At 44.5% G+C, this 15,290-nt stretch overlaps 1 protein-coding gene across 3 annotated transcripts in view; it reads right to left on the minus strand.

Moving 5' to 3' along the window:
- Window positions 1–6,608: 6,608 nt before the first annotated feature.
- Window positions 6,609–15,290, minus strand: part of CHD6 (chromodomain helicase DNA binding protein 6) — a 95,492-nt gene continuing 86,810 nt past the window's right edge. For 2 of the 3 annotated variants that reach the window (XM_026070763.1, XM_026070762.1), the window contains exons 35-37: window positions 14,576–14,767; window positions 13,208–13,327; window positions 6,609–9,588 (exon numbers count right to left, since the gene is read on the minus strand). In XM_026070763.1, coding sequence (XP_025926548.1) covers window positions 8,698–9,588; window positions 13,208–13,327; window positions 14,576–14,767 — 1,203 coding nt within the window. In that variant the 3' untranslated portion in view covers window positions 6,609–8,697. Of the gene's footprint in view, window positions 9,589–11,732; window positions 11,838–13,207; window positions 13,328–14,575; window positions 14,768–15,290 lie in introns of all 3 variants that reach the window. The other variant, XM_026070761.1, reaches the window with a different exon arrangement.

The following is a 15,290-nucleotide window of genomic DNA, read 5'->3' on the forward strand; positions in this document are numbered from 1 at the left end:
CCCCCCGTGTGCTCGGGCCGCGCCGCACAGGTGCGCGGGATGCAGGTGTGCAGCGCACCGCGGTGCCCGCGACGGCGGGAAGTAGGTGACGCTGGTAATAACGCTCCCGTGTAAAGCTGGCTAGATCGCCTTATTTCCCAGTACTGCCGTGGCTGCGCTCCTAGGTGGCTGTTTTTCCTATTTTTAAGCGGGCCAACTATAAAGACCAGCTATAAAGACCAGACTATAAAGAAACAGTGACGATTTAAAAAAATTTTTCCAAACACCGAGGTATGAACGGGTGCCAGGCGACATGCCTCAAGCTGGGGGGCTTCCTAGGAAGCACGCAGCAACACAGCTGGAAGGAGTGAAGGCAGAGGGGGTCGCGCAGGGAGGGCTGCGGCGGGGAGCAAGGGGCCGCGTGGGCCCTGCCGGCGCCGTGCTCTGCCGCAGCACCGCCGCAAGTGACGGGCCCCCCTCTCCCTCCCGCACCCCTGCGCCCTCACACACGCAGATGTCCTCAGTAAAGGTCAGAGCAGCTTTGTAGCCATCCCCAAAGGTGGGTATGAGTTTCCCCTGTTGTTTTGCTTGGCTCCAGTGTTGTGCTGAGACTTTCTCCATTGAAGTGGAAGCACAAAACACTGGCAAGTTTGGTCCAAAGAGGAAGACTCCTTTCTTCTTCATTAACACCTGGTCTCAGCGTGACACTGTTGTGCAGAGAAGCTGCTGTTCCTGGCTCTCTGGCTGGCTGCAGGCAGATTCAGTCCCTCTCTTTAACGCCCTTTGTTTTCCAGTGGCAAAGATCATGGGCTAACTGTGATACTACAGATCTTTGTCTTCTACTTGTCACCTGGTTAAACTCCGGTGATATTTTCTGCTACCACCTTCACTGCGACGTGAAATGAACCATTTGAAAGAACTGAGCAGCATCCTCGTTTGTATACCCTTCCCTCGGGTTTAAACTGGTAATATCACCGCTGTGGAGAATGATGAAGAATTTTGAAAGAACTAAAATAACAAGTATATTTATGCATTATTGTTGGTTGAAACTAAGCAGTTAGCTGGTCATGACAGGCATCCATACCAGGACGGGGGAGTCACTCTATTACTGTTGACTCTCTGCCCAGTAAGAAAGCCACAGACTTTGTGCCCAAGCTGCTGTTTGAGAAAGCAGGAAAATGCTGTCGTTTCATGGTCACGGCTCTTGCCGTGCTGCGAACAGCGCAAGAGTTTGAGGCAGAAGAGTCTGCACTAACTTTCCAATGAGAGGGGGTGGTGCTCCTAGGGAGATTAGAGGAAAGAAGACTAGAAAAGAAGGTTAGAAAAGTCTCAGGGTTTGGACAGCTTTTCCCATTGAAAGCTTCCTTAAAAGTGATTTAAACACGTTAGGTTAATTTTAAGCCATAGCAGCTCCAGCCTCTCTTCCCAGCAGCCCTCCTGTTGCTGCGTCGGGAGAGACCCGGCTGGGCGAAGGGGGCCGAGGCAGAGCGTGGAATGAGCTTGGTGAGCTCTCGCCGCTCTAAAGAGCGCGGCCGGGCGCAGACTGCCCCAGCATGGCCGAGCAGGTTCTGCCTGTGCAGTGGAGGGGGGTTTGGAGGACTGGTGACGTTTGAAGCTGGATTTTGGGCTTACAAGACAGAGACGGAGAGATGCTGAGAACTGTGAGTAAGAGACAGCTGCAGGCACAGAAACAAAACCATGATCAGATAAATAAATCCAGTAGGGATGTTCTGCATCCAGACATGTCAATGTTGACAATTCAAAGTACTGCAGTACAAGTATTTATGGTATATCCAATTAAGTTCAGTTGCTTTTACAAGTATAATGAGTGCATCAACTGGCTATGTGGAATTTGGCCCATCAGTAGAGATATAAATTGGGAAACTATTCAGGTAATTCCAGTTTCCCCTTGCTTAACTGAGCACAAGTTACCTACTTCATAAAGTGTTCAGCCCCTATTCTGTGGTGCCATAAACATGTTTTTGAAAGTTACTCCATTCGTGGGATTATTCACATGTTTAAAGTTAAGCATGTACTCAAATACTTTGCTGGATCAGTGGATCTAAGTGCATATTAAATTTAAGATGTTGAAGATCAGAGTTCTAATCAAATTTGTCATAGAATCAATTCACTTTAATTTAGTTCAAGTGGAAATTCAGAGGCATAACAAAATTGCCAATTTGGCTTAATTAGTCACAGTCTGTTGGTATTAAAATAGCACTAATGGCTGAGGTACTTTAGAGCACTCCAAATATTTGCTGGGAATATATTATGCTGATACAGGCTTTCAAGCGCCATGCTGCCTCACAGCTGCCTTGTGGCGGGCAGCAGCAGTCCCCGTACCGGGTGGCGTTAAGAGCGGCTGCTGCACAGCACACCTGTACCCTGTTGAAGGGTTTTGCATGCCATTAGCAGTGTAAGTACTGCATTTATAACCCTCTGACCCAAAGGCTCCAGTTACAGGTATTCTGCCTCGTATAAGGTGGCGAAAGATCATTGGACAGAGAGAGCATGGAGTGAGCCTGACTTTTTAGCTGGGGGCTAAAATACCCATTTGAGATGGAGGGAGGAAACCTGGCTTTCAAGCCTTTGCTTCAAGGCTACTCATGTTTTTAACATTAAATGGTCCAGTGCAAAAATTACATCTTCATGTGGTAGAGTAGGGCACCTCTGGAGCCACAGCACCCCTAGAGCAGGTTACCAGCCTGACCAAGTCAGGCCCAGCAGAAGAGCTTCAGCATCATGTTAAGAGTGCCTGCCACACTCTTCAGCAATAACTGGTGACATACCTGCTCAGGAGCAGCCTCGGGAGCACTCAATGGCCTCACCGAACCCCTGCAAGGAAGCTCACGCAGCAGCTTCTGACCTGCCCTAATTTATGGTGGTACAATTTAAACAGGTGCTGATTTTAGTTTCTATTAAAATGTTCATTTGCAAAGTCCAGGGGCCCAGGGACCATTTTATGAGAAGGCCCTCCAGCAGGAATTACACACAACCTGCAACGCAGTAACTGTGTTTGCAGTTGCCACATAGATTGTTCCCACGCAAGACTTGGAGTCTTTACTTCCCTAAATCTGTTTGTCGGTACTTTGGGTGAAAAGGAGCTACGTGGTAGTGGAGCCTGTTTCTCACTGAAAATCAGTTCAACCTGGAGGCCTTTGAAACTGTTACTTAACCTAAATACTAGCTTTAATCCAAGCACCTAAATGTGTTTACAAGAAGATTTGCTCTTAGAGAAAGAAAAACTGAATGCTGTGGAAAAAAATGAGAAGGGCATTTACTCACTGATAGATTACATCAAAATCCTACAGTCGTACCGATTCCTCCAGGGACAAAGCAGCAGAAGGAAGTGCCTTCTGTGAAGTGACCTGAGCTTTTGTTTGATATGCATCTGTTCATGTATTAGAAATCTGTGTGCTTTTTCTAAAAAAAAAAAAAAGAAAAAGAAAGTCAGTCACTGCGGGGCTTTTGCTTTTAAAATTTATTTTGTCTTTCTAAATGGTACAGGCTATTCCTGTAAAATGTCTCTTTTTGCTACAACATATCCAAAATACCTGTCAGATGAAAAACATACCAGTCAAATGCTTCGCAGGAGCCAAGAGAGATGACAAGACACTTTGCGGTGCATGTGCTGCAGACTCCCGTTCCTCTCGATTGCTCTTGCAACACAGCCTGGTGCTATTCCTTGAAAATCCCCCGAAGGATGGTGCTATTCTCGTATGAACTGATAGCTTCACCTAGGCTAGTTATTGGAACTTTGAATTCCAAGCTAAATCAATAACATATCACACTTATCCAGACCATTGACAAATAGAGGCCAGTTAAATGCGCCAAACTGAGCAATTGCAGTCTCCTTTTGTTAAACTCAAATTAGATTGCAAACTCTATTGAGACAGGGAAATGGAACTGTTTTTTTACTGGACTGGAGTTCTTGAGTTTTTTATGCCTTTTGAGCCGAGCGCTGGATTCTCCAGTTATTAATGGCCACTTAGCACCACACTGATGGTCCTGAGCCACCCTTGGGCATGCAGTGCAATTGCAAGCTCCCCAAATTCACACAGCGAGAAGCTGAGGATGATGCCCCACTGGCTCCTGGGCCAGCTACTTGGTCTGTCAAGGGCGTTATGTGGACAGCACAGGAAGGGAAAGAGGTGATAGAGTGGCTTTCTCTTACCACTGATTTTCCAGAGTTGCTATCCACTTCTCAGAGCCACTGCTCCATCTGCTGCCGTCAGGTCACGAGGATGTGAGGAGCAATCCTTTCCTTGCAGCACTGGTGGCCCTGAATTCCCTGCCCCGTGCTCATTTCTGTCCTTCTTACCAGACTGTGGTTGTGTGTCCGTTGTGCACTGACACACAAGGTGCAAAGAAGCGATTTCCTTTGTTTTACTTGTTTTGTAAAGCACAAAATAGTGTTTTAAAGTTGTAAACAATAAATGTAAGATGGCTATTAATGGGATCTTTCTTGATTCAGCCCATGTTGCATAGCATTGGAGTTGACCAGATGTAGTTCCTGATGAGGTGGAAAATATACATGCACTGAAGAATTCAAGTTTTCTTCTGACACAAACCCAAATTGATTTCAGGAACTGTACTCTGTTCACTGCACTCTGAGTTGGACCAAAATTTTTGTGCATATCTTTTTCAGAATATCAGAGCTACAATGTCTGCCCTCAAGGTAGGTAACATTTACCCAGTTATAGTTCAATGCTGAGGGAAATCGCTAACAAACTTCTTGGGGCTGTAAACAGTATGAAAGATACTGCATAAATGTGAGATGATACTTATCTAGTCTGTGTCCTATCAGATAAAAAATCATGTAGGGATAAAAAAGCAGAGATGAGCATCTGCAGGGCATTTTACTCCCCTCATGCTCTGGAATCTGCACCATTTCAGAAAGCAATACCTATATCTTGCAAAATGAATCCAAAGAGAGAGCCGTGCATGTCAATGCCCAGTCTTTCAGAACTGCATATATTAATAACTTACCAGAAGGTAAATAACAACCCAATCTGATGAGACAGAGCACATTATAGCTGCCACCGGCTTTAAAGTGGAGGGGGGAATCATGGAGAGTATAAATTCCAGCACACGTGATTCTTCATATATCAAGGGACTACCTGATTTCTGTAGCTGCTTCAAGCAAGTATTCTGCATAAAAGAGGAAGATAATGGAAGGCTACAGCATGCAAAGCCATAACTTAAAGGGAGATGTGGCAACAGGAAATTCAGAATTCACAGGGTCATTTTTTCTCCTCTGCCCCTGTTCAAGCAACACTTGATGCTTTAACACTTCGGTGCTATTTATGCCCAGTGCTTTCCTATCCCTCCCACCCATAAACACATCAACACAATGTAAGGAAAAGGTGTTTATGCAAGGGCAGAGGGAGCAAGCAAAAAATCTTGGTTTGCTCCATGCCATCTAAGTTTTCTTTGACCGTAAAGAAATAATTTAGCTTTTTCTGTGCATCTACTTATTCATCTAAAAAATTGAATTAATACCTACTTTTCTAAAGCATGAGATCCTTAGATTGAGATTTATTACAAGCATTTATTTGGCACCTATTAGCATTTTACAAGGCTGGAATGGAGACACTTAATATCCCAGTAAGAGAAACCAAACACCCTGCTCCCCTTCTGCCGAAAGGTGCTGCGGAAGTGCAAAGGAGCATGATTGGTACCGGGAGATTTCATAACTAGTTTCTAAGCTTTTCCCGACCGTCTGGGTGAAGAGGGTCACAGACAGCCCCTGTGCACCGTCACGCACTTAAACTGGCCACGGAGCTTGGGCTGCTCCAGTGCACTAGTTAATTCGAGCAGCACGGCGAGTTAACCTACATAACGTTACAGGAAAGGCAGCAAGAGCTGATGGATGCATCTGGTTTTGCTTAGTTTTAGCCTGGTAACCTCCTGCAGGTGCAGGAAAAGCTAGTGAATCTGCTGTGATTAGTCATCCCCCAGAGTAAATAACACACAGCTCTTGGTGCATGATGAGCAACCCTAAAGAAGGAAAAGTACGCTGTATTCAACAGCTTTTGATAGCATTCATGCTGAGAAAAAGGCAAGTAACGTTTTTCACTGAGTCAGGTGAATTAAACATTCACATATATTTGCTGAAAAAAATTATATACATCTGTAGCAAGGCTCTGCCAAGTTTGAAAGATAAGCATCATCTAGTCACTAAATTAAAAAAATAAAAATCTGACTTTTAAATCCTTTTCTTTTTATCCATGTTCAAGAGCACAGACAGTTTATTTTGTTAGCACATTTGGTGAAGAATGTATGTTTGTGTGAGTATCCATGAAAACGGGTGAAAATTTGGCGTTTGTTTTGGATATGATGGAAAATAATAAGAAGCCACTTATGCCTTACAGTCTAAATAATCCACAGAGTATATCAGATTGCAAAAGGGTCACAAAATAGCAGTCAAAGAGAAGCCTAAACACCCAGAGACTTAACATACATGTCTGATAAGTAAGAACAAGGTATAGAGCATGCTAGCTAATTAAATAAATTTCACTTTAAACCCTGTTCCTTATATGAGTGTAACCCTGGAAAAACCATCCCATACAAGAAATGGACTCTGAAGAGATTTCTATATCCATTCACAGTAAGGCTTTGAAGATATATGAAGTTTTATAGCATTTGTATTTTAAGGATTTAGGGCAAGTACATGTTCTTCTACTGAATAAAAAGAAAGTTAGTACTTAAAAGGTTCAAAAATATATCAATCATGTGATTTTTTTTTTTTTTTACATAAATAAATTATATTGATTTTGGATTTAACAGCTGAAAAAACCCTTTCTGCTTCCACTGGAGGCAAAACTGAACAAAATGTTAGTTAAATAGAGATAGCAGCATTTCTAAGAAATCTGTCGACAGTGATACAGTATCTATGCTACAAGGATGTTATTAAATAGAACACATTTAATTACCGGGGGAGGTGCATTATGATTGGTTACATACTTAAAAAAAAAAAAAAAAAATCCAATCCAGAAAACTGGGAATAAATTCCATGAAAATATAACCTCAAATGCTTGGGTAACAGATCATGGGTAACAGACTTCTTTGAGATGCTAATTTTAACATGTACATAATTTATAATCCCAAATGTATAAAAGACAATGACAAAAAGCATCATAAATAAATAATGCAAACTGAAATAGTTATGTCAAAACATTTGGACCATCTGATAAATTAGCAAAACTGTAACAGAAAATAAGTAAAAAATACAGTAAATTGTGACAACCAAATGTGAAACTGATTGCTAGCACACTTCCGACTCCCTCAGCAGCCTGCCATTTCATTGCTGCACCGCTGTGTGTTTATTTCAAGTCTCAAACCATGAGCTGCAAATAAGAACAAGCCCAAGTGAAAGAAAGATTAAACGAGGAGCGAGGGGAAGAAGAAATAAGAGAGTTGCCTGTGGAGGTGTCTCAATACACAGAGTTTCGGGGGGACTGTTTGCATCGAAGACCTGTCCATTTAAAATGCATACATCAAAATGATTCGCCAGTAGGGGTACTTGGAAATACTGCTCAACAGCAAATAGACCAGAGAGGAATGGAAAGAAGAAGCAAAGGTGATCTCTTCACAGTCTAACACTAGAAAAGAAGAATAAACTCAAGCTTTGAAAATCTCAACAGTCCTTCTTAAAGGACTCTCCAAATAGTAAAGCTGGCCTACAGCTTTTTCCTTGTCTTCTGAAAGGACGTTGCTTCTGGGGTAAGGATTGTTAAGTATAAAAACTCAAAAAGCCTCAGTGTTCATATGAGCATTAAAATCAGTGTGGCCTGTTCATGGCTGGAAAAAGTAACTTTACAGCACTTCTAATGCCATAGATGAGAACTAACGCCATAGATGAGAACTGAATACTAGCAGAATGATGAAGAAACTGGTAGCTATAGGTACAGTAATCCCAATAAAAGTCATGCAAGATGTGCAAAACATTTTCAGCTCAGGCTGAAAAGTTCTTGTAACTATCAAGGAAAGGGCAACTAAAACCCCACTTAACATAAAACCAAACTTTGGTTTTAAAAAATACAAAATAATGTCTACATAATATTTTCACTCACCGTAGTTTGTCTCCAAAAGTTTGAGGTGGGGGTGGTAAAGAAATTATATCACTACCAGTTATGCCTTTTTGTTTCAAAGAAATGAATATATGCATTTTCAATCATTAATTATATACTTCTGTCTATACTACTATTCTAGTAACCATGATAAAATAGGGAAATACTTTAAATCAAAAATACACATTAGCACTTACTATAGCTGTGCTTTTTACCCCCAAATACAGGCTTTTTCATTCAGTGTCACTGTAGAAAGAAATACCCTTGTCTGCATTTAGATCAAGAGGTAAAGACTTTTCTTTTGCTCTGTTTTTGCTTCTTTTTCTTCTCACATAAGTGAGCAATTTTGGGGGTGACCAGGTACTGGATTTGCTATTGTTGGCTGGGATGAACAACCGGATAACAGAACGCGAATTCTGTGCCTCCCATACTAGCTAGACAACACTGTTTATCTAATAAAGTGGCAAGACCCTGCAACTATTAACATATAATATGTCACCATAGTTTTCTTACAGGGAATTAGGTAGATAATATTACTCATGGAAACACAGGTTTATGAAGGTGAAGTGGGGGCGGGAGGGTAAGTAACAAATAGTTATGGGATAAGAACCTTACAAGCCACAATCTTTTCAATGAAACAAAAGTTCTAATTGATATCATTAACTTCTTTTAACTCCTCCTCTGCTGGTACATCCTTCTCTTTCTCTGTTGACAAAGGTGGTATTTGCTCTGTACAGTTTTGACTGTTTGCAGCTTCCTTTTCAGACAGCAAGACAGTTTCTGGTTCTGGATTTGCTGATTCCCCTTTAGCTTTCTTTCTCTTACGCTTCTGGCTTTCTAGGTTTGCTGCCTCAGAATGTCTGGTTTGCTGTATGCCTGGCAACGCCATGCCAATGCCGGGGGAAAGAAACATTGATGGATAGATCAGTCCAGGTGACATTCCTGGGATAAGAAACGGGTTAAAAGCTACAGGACTACTGGTAGTTATTGCAGATTCTGTCTGATTAGAAAATGAACTAGGACCAGGCTTATCTTCAGAGAGAGTTTCTTTTTTCACATCCTGGCTACTCTGTTTATCCTCAGTAGCTTTTTCTGTATTTGATGTACCACTTTTAGTTGTGCTTGTTAATGAAGTTGGAGCAGTTGCAGTACAAGTAGTTGTCATCGGTGGGTTGAGAAGTCCTCCAACACCAAACATCTGTGGTACAGTAGCCATGCCTGGCAGCATCATAGGCAACATACTCAGGGTGCTTTTCACATCCTCACCAGCGGGCACTGCTGCAAATCCAGCAGGAAACCCAACCAGCCCCGTCAAAGGGATACCTTGCATGTTTCTCATGTTCTGAAGTCCTACTAGATCCATTCCAGCAATCAGTCCATTCATGAATAATGGTCCCATTCCAGAAGAAGAATCTGCTACAACACCTGGGGCTTTAATGAGTTCACTTCTGGGCCTTCTTCCCCTCCGGCGAGGCCCTGCATCTCGGAGCACAGGCTCTGTTAGGATACGATTGAATTTACTTTCTGGTAAGTATCCCTGAAAATGAAACACACACAAGAGAAGATGCCTAACAGTTATTATTGCATCAAATAAAATCTGGCTTTTCTGTTCTTACATCTGCATCCCAGATGGTGTCAGCACAGAAATATTTGCCTGCATGATTCTGGGTATGGAATTTGTGAGGTATACAGAACTTCCCCCACAGGATGCTGCCAAATGCAAAACGCCCACTGTACCCTGGCATGATGCTGCAGTGTCAAAGTGTGTACGGAAGAAATGCGGAAGCACTTTTTTACCCAGCATAGACAGCAGCCTTTCAGCTTTTTCCTGAACCTTCAGCATCAGCTGTTGCTGAAGACTGACATCTTTCAAAACACAAGAAACACTGTGTCAGAGACTCCAAATTTGTTCCCATCCTAGCATCAATTTTGGCTTCAGCAACAGTGAAAAAACATGTCTTTTTAAATGCTAAGGACCAAATTTTCAATGCTCTGCACAACAGCAAAGCTGCATGAAATGACATGCAAACAGTATGCATGCTATTTTGTGGAAGTCACAGTTAGAGCTCCACTGAGTTGCCAGTAAGATACTTCTGAACACTCAGATATGGGACTGAAACCAAATGAACACAACTTGGTGAGACTATCTTGTTACATAAAACAATATGGGGAGATTCACAGTGCAGTTTAAAACTCCGTTTTTCAGTGTTCTCATCACAAACGTTTAAACGTTCCTTTTATGCCTTCCTTGAGGTTCAAAGACAGCCAGTCTTTGAACAGTTTCAAATAACAGATTTGAGTAACAGCTAGTTTAAATAATAAACCTGTATATGAAAAGTATTCCACACTGACACTTGAAGTGCGGAAAGTTGAATCAAATGATTCTGCAAGTTTGCACAGCACGACTACTGCCCAAAGAGCCAGAATTTTCCACTCTGTCTCCACTGGTACATGTGAAAAACCACACAGGACTATGACTATGCCTAGGCTCTGCAGGCGCAAACTAGCCCACGCTCACGCTTTTCAAGCCCCCCAAGCAGTGAGACACCTTTCGGCACGCACGTGGTAGAATGACTGATGTGCATTTGCAAGAAGCAAAGTATCGATGGGGCTCAAGGGTGCAAATGCTAACAGGCATGCAGCTGCTGGGCTAGTAAGTGTGAGTGGGTGAAGGCACCTGTGGCCAGGCACGCAGGTATTGCAACAAGCAAAGCGTGGGCACACGCTGAAACTGCCCACTGAAAATGAAGCTAATGAAGGCCAGCCAGCTTGCACTGGGTGCCGGCTGCCTAGATGGGGGGCTGGTGCCAGCCTGGATGTAGAGCTCTGGTTCCTGAGGGAGAGGGACAGGCCATGCCAATTTCCAGCACTAATTAAGAGCCAATTTAAGAGCAGTACAAACGTCTAAGCCAATTGTTTCCTCCTCCAGCCCAAGGGCATCACACAAAGTACCACAGCCACAAAAAACAAGGAGCAGGAGAGAGGGGCCAAAAGGACAAGCCTGGAAATAGCAGTCCCAGTGTGCCACAGGGAAAAGTGCTTTTCTGTGGATTCTTCCATTCACTGAGACAGGGACTTGCATATCAAACAGGAAAACCAAACCCAGGGGGGCAAGTCTGAAGTAAGCCTTGCTGTCTTCTGCCCCTTTTCCTAGCTGTGTTTGAGTCTTCAGGCCTTGTGACCTACATGGCTGCTGGCAGGCCCAGGGTTGCACCCACAGAGTTTGCAGGAGGCTTGGCTGAAGGTACTTTTGAAAATTTGACCCATGGTAACACGTTTTGTCTGCTCCTTGCCCTAGCTTCCATCCAGGGCCTAAGCTGGATTACTACTTTTAGTACATTTCTGTTGCCCCATCTGTTTCTAAATATCCCAAGACTTCTAGGTCTTATTGCTAGGAAGGCTTTCTGGATATTCACCCTGAATTGCTGTACCCCGTTCACAGGACACTGAACACCTTCTCTCCTTCCCCTGTCCACTCCGCTGACTTGCAGCATGCTCCGAACCTTCCTGTCTGCCGCTCAACCGCACCAAGTGTGGTCAGACCTGCTGATATTCCCTCCCACACGCACAACTGAAGTCCTTCCTTCCAACTCAAGAATACTCACTGGAGAAAGGTTGTGGGGATGGGGAGGAGAAAGAAAAGATGACATGATACAGATTTCTCCAAAAGCTCTAACTTACTGAAAGCTTAACAATGTCAGCCCAGTCAGCTGCAACAGCATACTCCAAGTTTGCATCAAGCCACCTTGGCAAATCCTTCAATGCTGGTGCCATGGCTCCCCCTAACTATAAAACACAGTAGAAGGATGACCTCTATTGCAGAAAGAGTTATGCAAAATAACACAAGAAATATGATTACACATCTAGGCACACACATAGTTTAGGAGCAGCTGCCACCCTGCGGAAGGGGATTGTTGCTATGCACCTCAGCAAGCCAAGTCTTGCACACAGATTTCAGGTGGCAGCCACAGAGACAGAGAGTCCATCCTGTTTCTGCTTAATCAGAGAGGAAGGACAGTCCTGAGGCCGAGACGCTGACTTAAGATTCAGTTAGGAGCTGAGTCCAAGGTTTCTCTGCTAGTGGCTGTGGACCAGTCACTCTCCCCATGCTGTGAACAGGGTGACAGCACTTCCCCTAGCTTGTCATTTTGGGCTGCAAGTTTTCTGGGGCAGAGACACCTCCTTCGCTACGCATCTTTGCAAGACTCTATACAACTGCTGCTTCCAGTCATACAGTTCAGGGAGAAAAGGGAGTCTCTGTGGCCTGTCCCATCTCCCATATTTGCTTTCCCTGCGAACAAGTGGACCAAGTGATGGGGATAGGACTTTTACAAAAGATATACTCAGAACTGGATGAACCTATCAATTCACACAGGTCTCCAAAAGCCGTTATACATGTAGCATAGGGAAACACAGATGTGGCTGAACCAGTCTCTTTCTATTTAACTGTTTAGCTTTGTTTTTAGAGGTGATTACTTCTAACATCACCTTCTAGCCTTGTGCAGTCTTAGGTGTATTTTAGAATGGAATTTGGGTGGAAAGTTTCCCTAAATGTCCCTGCTCATTGTTAATACCAATGCACCAGAGGATACGCTGCAGAGAGGTAAATCCATGCCCACGACTAATGTTTCTAGCTGTTTAGTAAGCATATTTCAGTAAGCAAGAGAAAGCATTTTAAACCTATCCATTTCCTGCATGTACTGCACTCTGAAGGGTTATTGGTATACTGTTCCTATACCTTGTAAGGAGGAAGAAAACAAAGACATTTGCAACACATCAAAACATTACAATTTGTGGAATATTGCAGTGAATTCAAAGGGAACAATCAAATCTAGACCAGGAAACAACAGCCAGGGCTATGCTAGTGGTGGCTTTAAAACCAAAGGTTGAATTGCTTTGCTGCTGTGAGACCTGTGTACATCAGCAACTGTGAACACTCAGTCTTTCCTTACTTCACAGAGAAAGTCACTTATGTTGGTAGGTCTCTGTCTCTAGCACAAGCATTTCACAGAATAGTGTAGATCAATGCATATTCCAGATAAAAGTCTGGAACATCCATATCCTTCTCTGGATTAAAATCTTCCCCCAGGCCAGCTCAGGATCTGTTAAACATTTCAAGACACCAAGGACAGAACAGAGAATATGCCTTTGCTTACCCTCCGTCCAGTACCCTTATGTACCACAGGCACCCGCTCCTCTCCTGTGAGTGAGCTAATGTCCAATTTGGTGGGGTCCTTGCAGCGCTGCCTCCTCTGCTTGGGCTTGTCTGAAAAATTCTGGAGTGCAAACAAGACAATGTTAATGAGACAGGATGGCTTAATGAGACTTGATGGCTAGAAACCCTGCAGGAGAATGGCACAGATGATGTCCCAAGTGACAGAGGGGTCCCCTGCAGACCTGGGAAGGAGCAGTCAGAGCAGCACAAGCTGGTCTCTGTCCCAGAGCCAGTCTCCAAATGAGCACAATTGATTTCCACAGGTATAAACGTGGTTTTACACTTAGACTAACTGCTCTATCTAATGCCCCTCCAACCCTAAGACTGTAATCTGCTCCAAATTCATATACATGCATCTGTAAATGGAGGTGCTAACTATGACTACAAAAGAGAGAAGAGGTCTGTGTGTGCCATCAGTCTGTCACAGCTACCTGTTTCTCTCCAGCTCATCCATGCTTTGTTTTACTTTTATTTCAGCTTTTCCCACTGCATTCTGCCTACCAAATGACCTAATAGGCTAGACAAGATGAAAGCTCAGGAGCAAATCAACCTGGGAAACCAAGAGGTGGTTGTTTATGAGACTGCAGGAAGAACTGGACAGACTCTGCACTCCACTCGCTGTTGCTCTGCTTTCTGACACAGCCCGGGACCATGAGACCGGAGCCGGAGCAGCCTGCAATACAGTAGCTTCAGTTCAGTTTTTAAGGTAAGGAATGCTCCTCTCTAGGAGACCTGGTGTTTTGGGGTAGGCCAGCCCTGCTCTGGAGGCACTGGGCAGGTAGCTTGGCTGAGCAGGGCTAAGCTTGCCAGGGGCTTGCAGGGCTTCTAGCCTACTACAGAGAACCTCATTTTATACAACAGCACTGCTTCAGTGACCCCGACTGGAAGGAAGCAACATGCATAGGCTTTGAGCATCCCCGCTCACTTCTTCCTGCTTCTCCTGAACTCTGGCCCTTCAGGAACACATTGGACTCATTGTGCACATCTGGGCAGCTGGATCCCCAGGGCTGCAGCTGGAGAACAGACCTACAGGCGCTTGGCATCTCCTCTGGGCAGGAGCACACAGCTCAGCAAGTGTCTTTCACTGCTGTACAGCAAACTGTGCTCACCTCACAAAAGTGTGACAGCCCTGATGAAAGCTGCAAGCCACAATACAGTGAAAGACACTGCATTTTCCATTTCACGGAAAGCCTGAACTCAAGAGCAACCAGAGAAAAACTAACACAAAGGACAGCACACAAGGAAGACACACACACACATGCACACACACACACACACACACACACATGCTGTTGAAGGCCACCCTTACTGTGCCAAAACCAGGAACGTCGAGTGTGTAGTCGGATTGCTGACGGAGCCAGTCTAGGAGACTCTTATTCGGGACAGCCTTCTCTGCTTGGCTGACCGCAGCTGGGACTGGCTGTGGAGTTGAGGTAGCAGCAACCGGCCCATCTGGGAGGGGACTGTTCTGGGGAGGCTGTGTCTGGTCCTCTTGAACATCCTGACGTGGAGGGAGGAACAGGGAGAGCTCATCAGCAGCATGCAGTGAAGCATTCACACCCACATAAACAGAGCTCCAAAGCAGGTCATCTGCCCTGCATCACACAGGTTACCTTCTTAATCCACATATTCCTAGCGACTGCTCCTTAAATCACCACCCATCAATGCACTATGCTTCCATTCAGCCCCCTAATGCTGCTGGCATGCAGGGCAGAGAGAGCTGCGAGATGCTTCTGCACCTCACCTGGAAAACACTCTAATTGCCAGGAGGAACAATTTGCCCAGGAACGAAAGCCCAGGCCCCTGGTGTCTGGAGAGAGAGGCCTCCCCTCCCATCTTCCTGAAGAAAGGGCTGCGTGCCGCTTTACAGGGGGCAGTCCCCAGCCAACAACTCCTCCCTGGCTAGCTGGAAAACACCACGCTGTGCAAAGCCATTGCAAGGGGCTCTGCAGGAACTGTCTGACCCTGCCCTGGCAGGTAGGAACTACTACATCCCCCAGATCGCTCCTAAAAATGGTCTAAAG

This window comes from Apteryx rowi, unplaced genomic scaffold, assembly GCF_003343035.1.
Source record: "Apteryx rowi isolate R43461 unplaced genomic scaffold, aptRow1 scaffold_318, whole genome shotgun sequence".
In the NCBI taxonomy this organism is placed as follows: domain Eukaryota; kingdom Metazoa; phylum Chordata; class Aves; order Apterygiformes; family Apterygidae; genus Apteryx; species Apteryx rowi.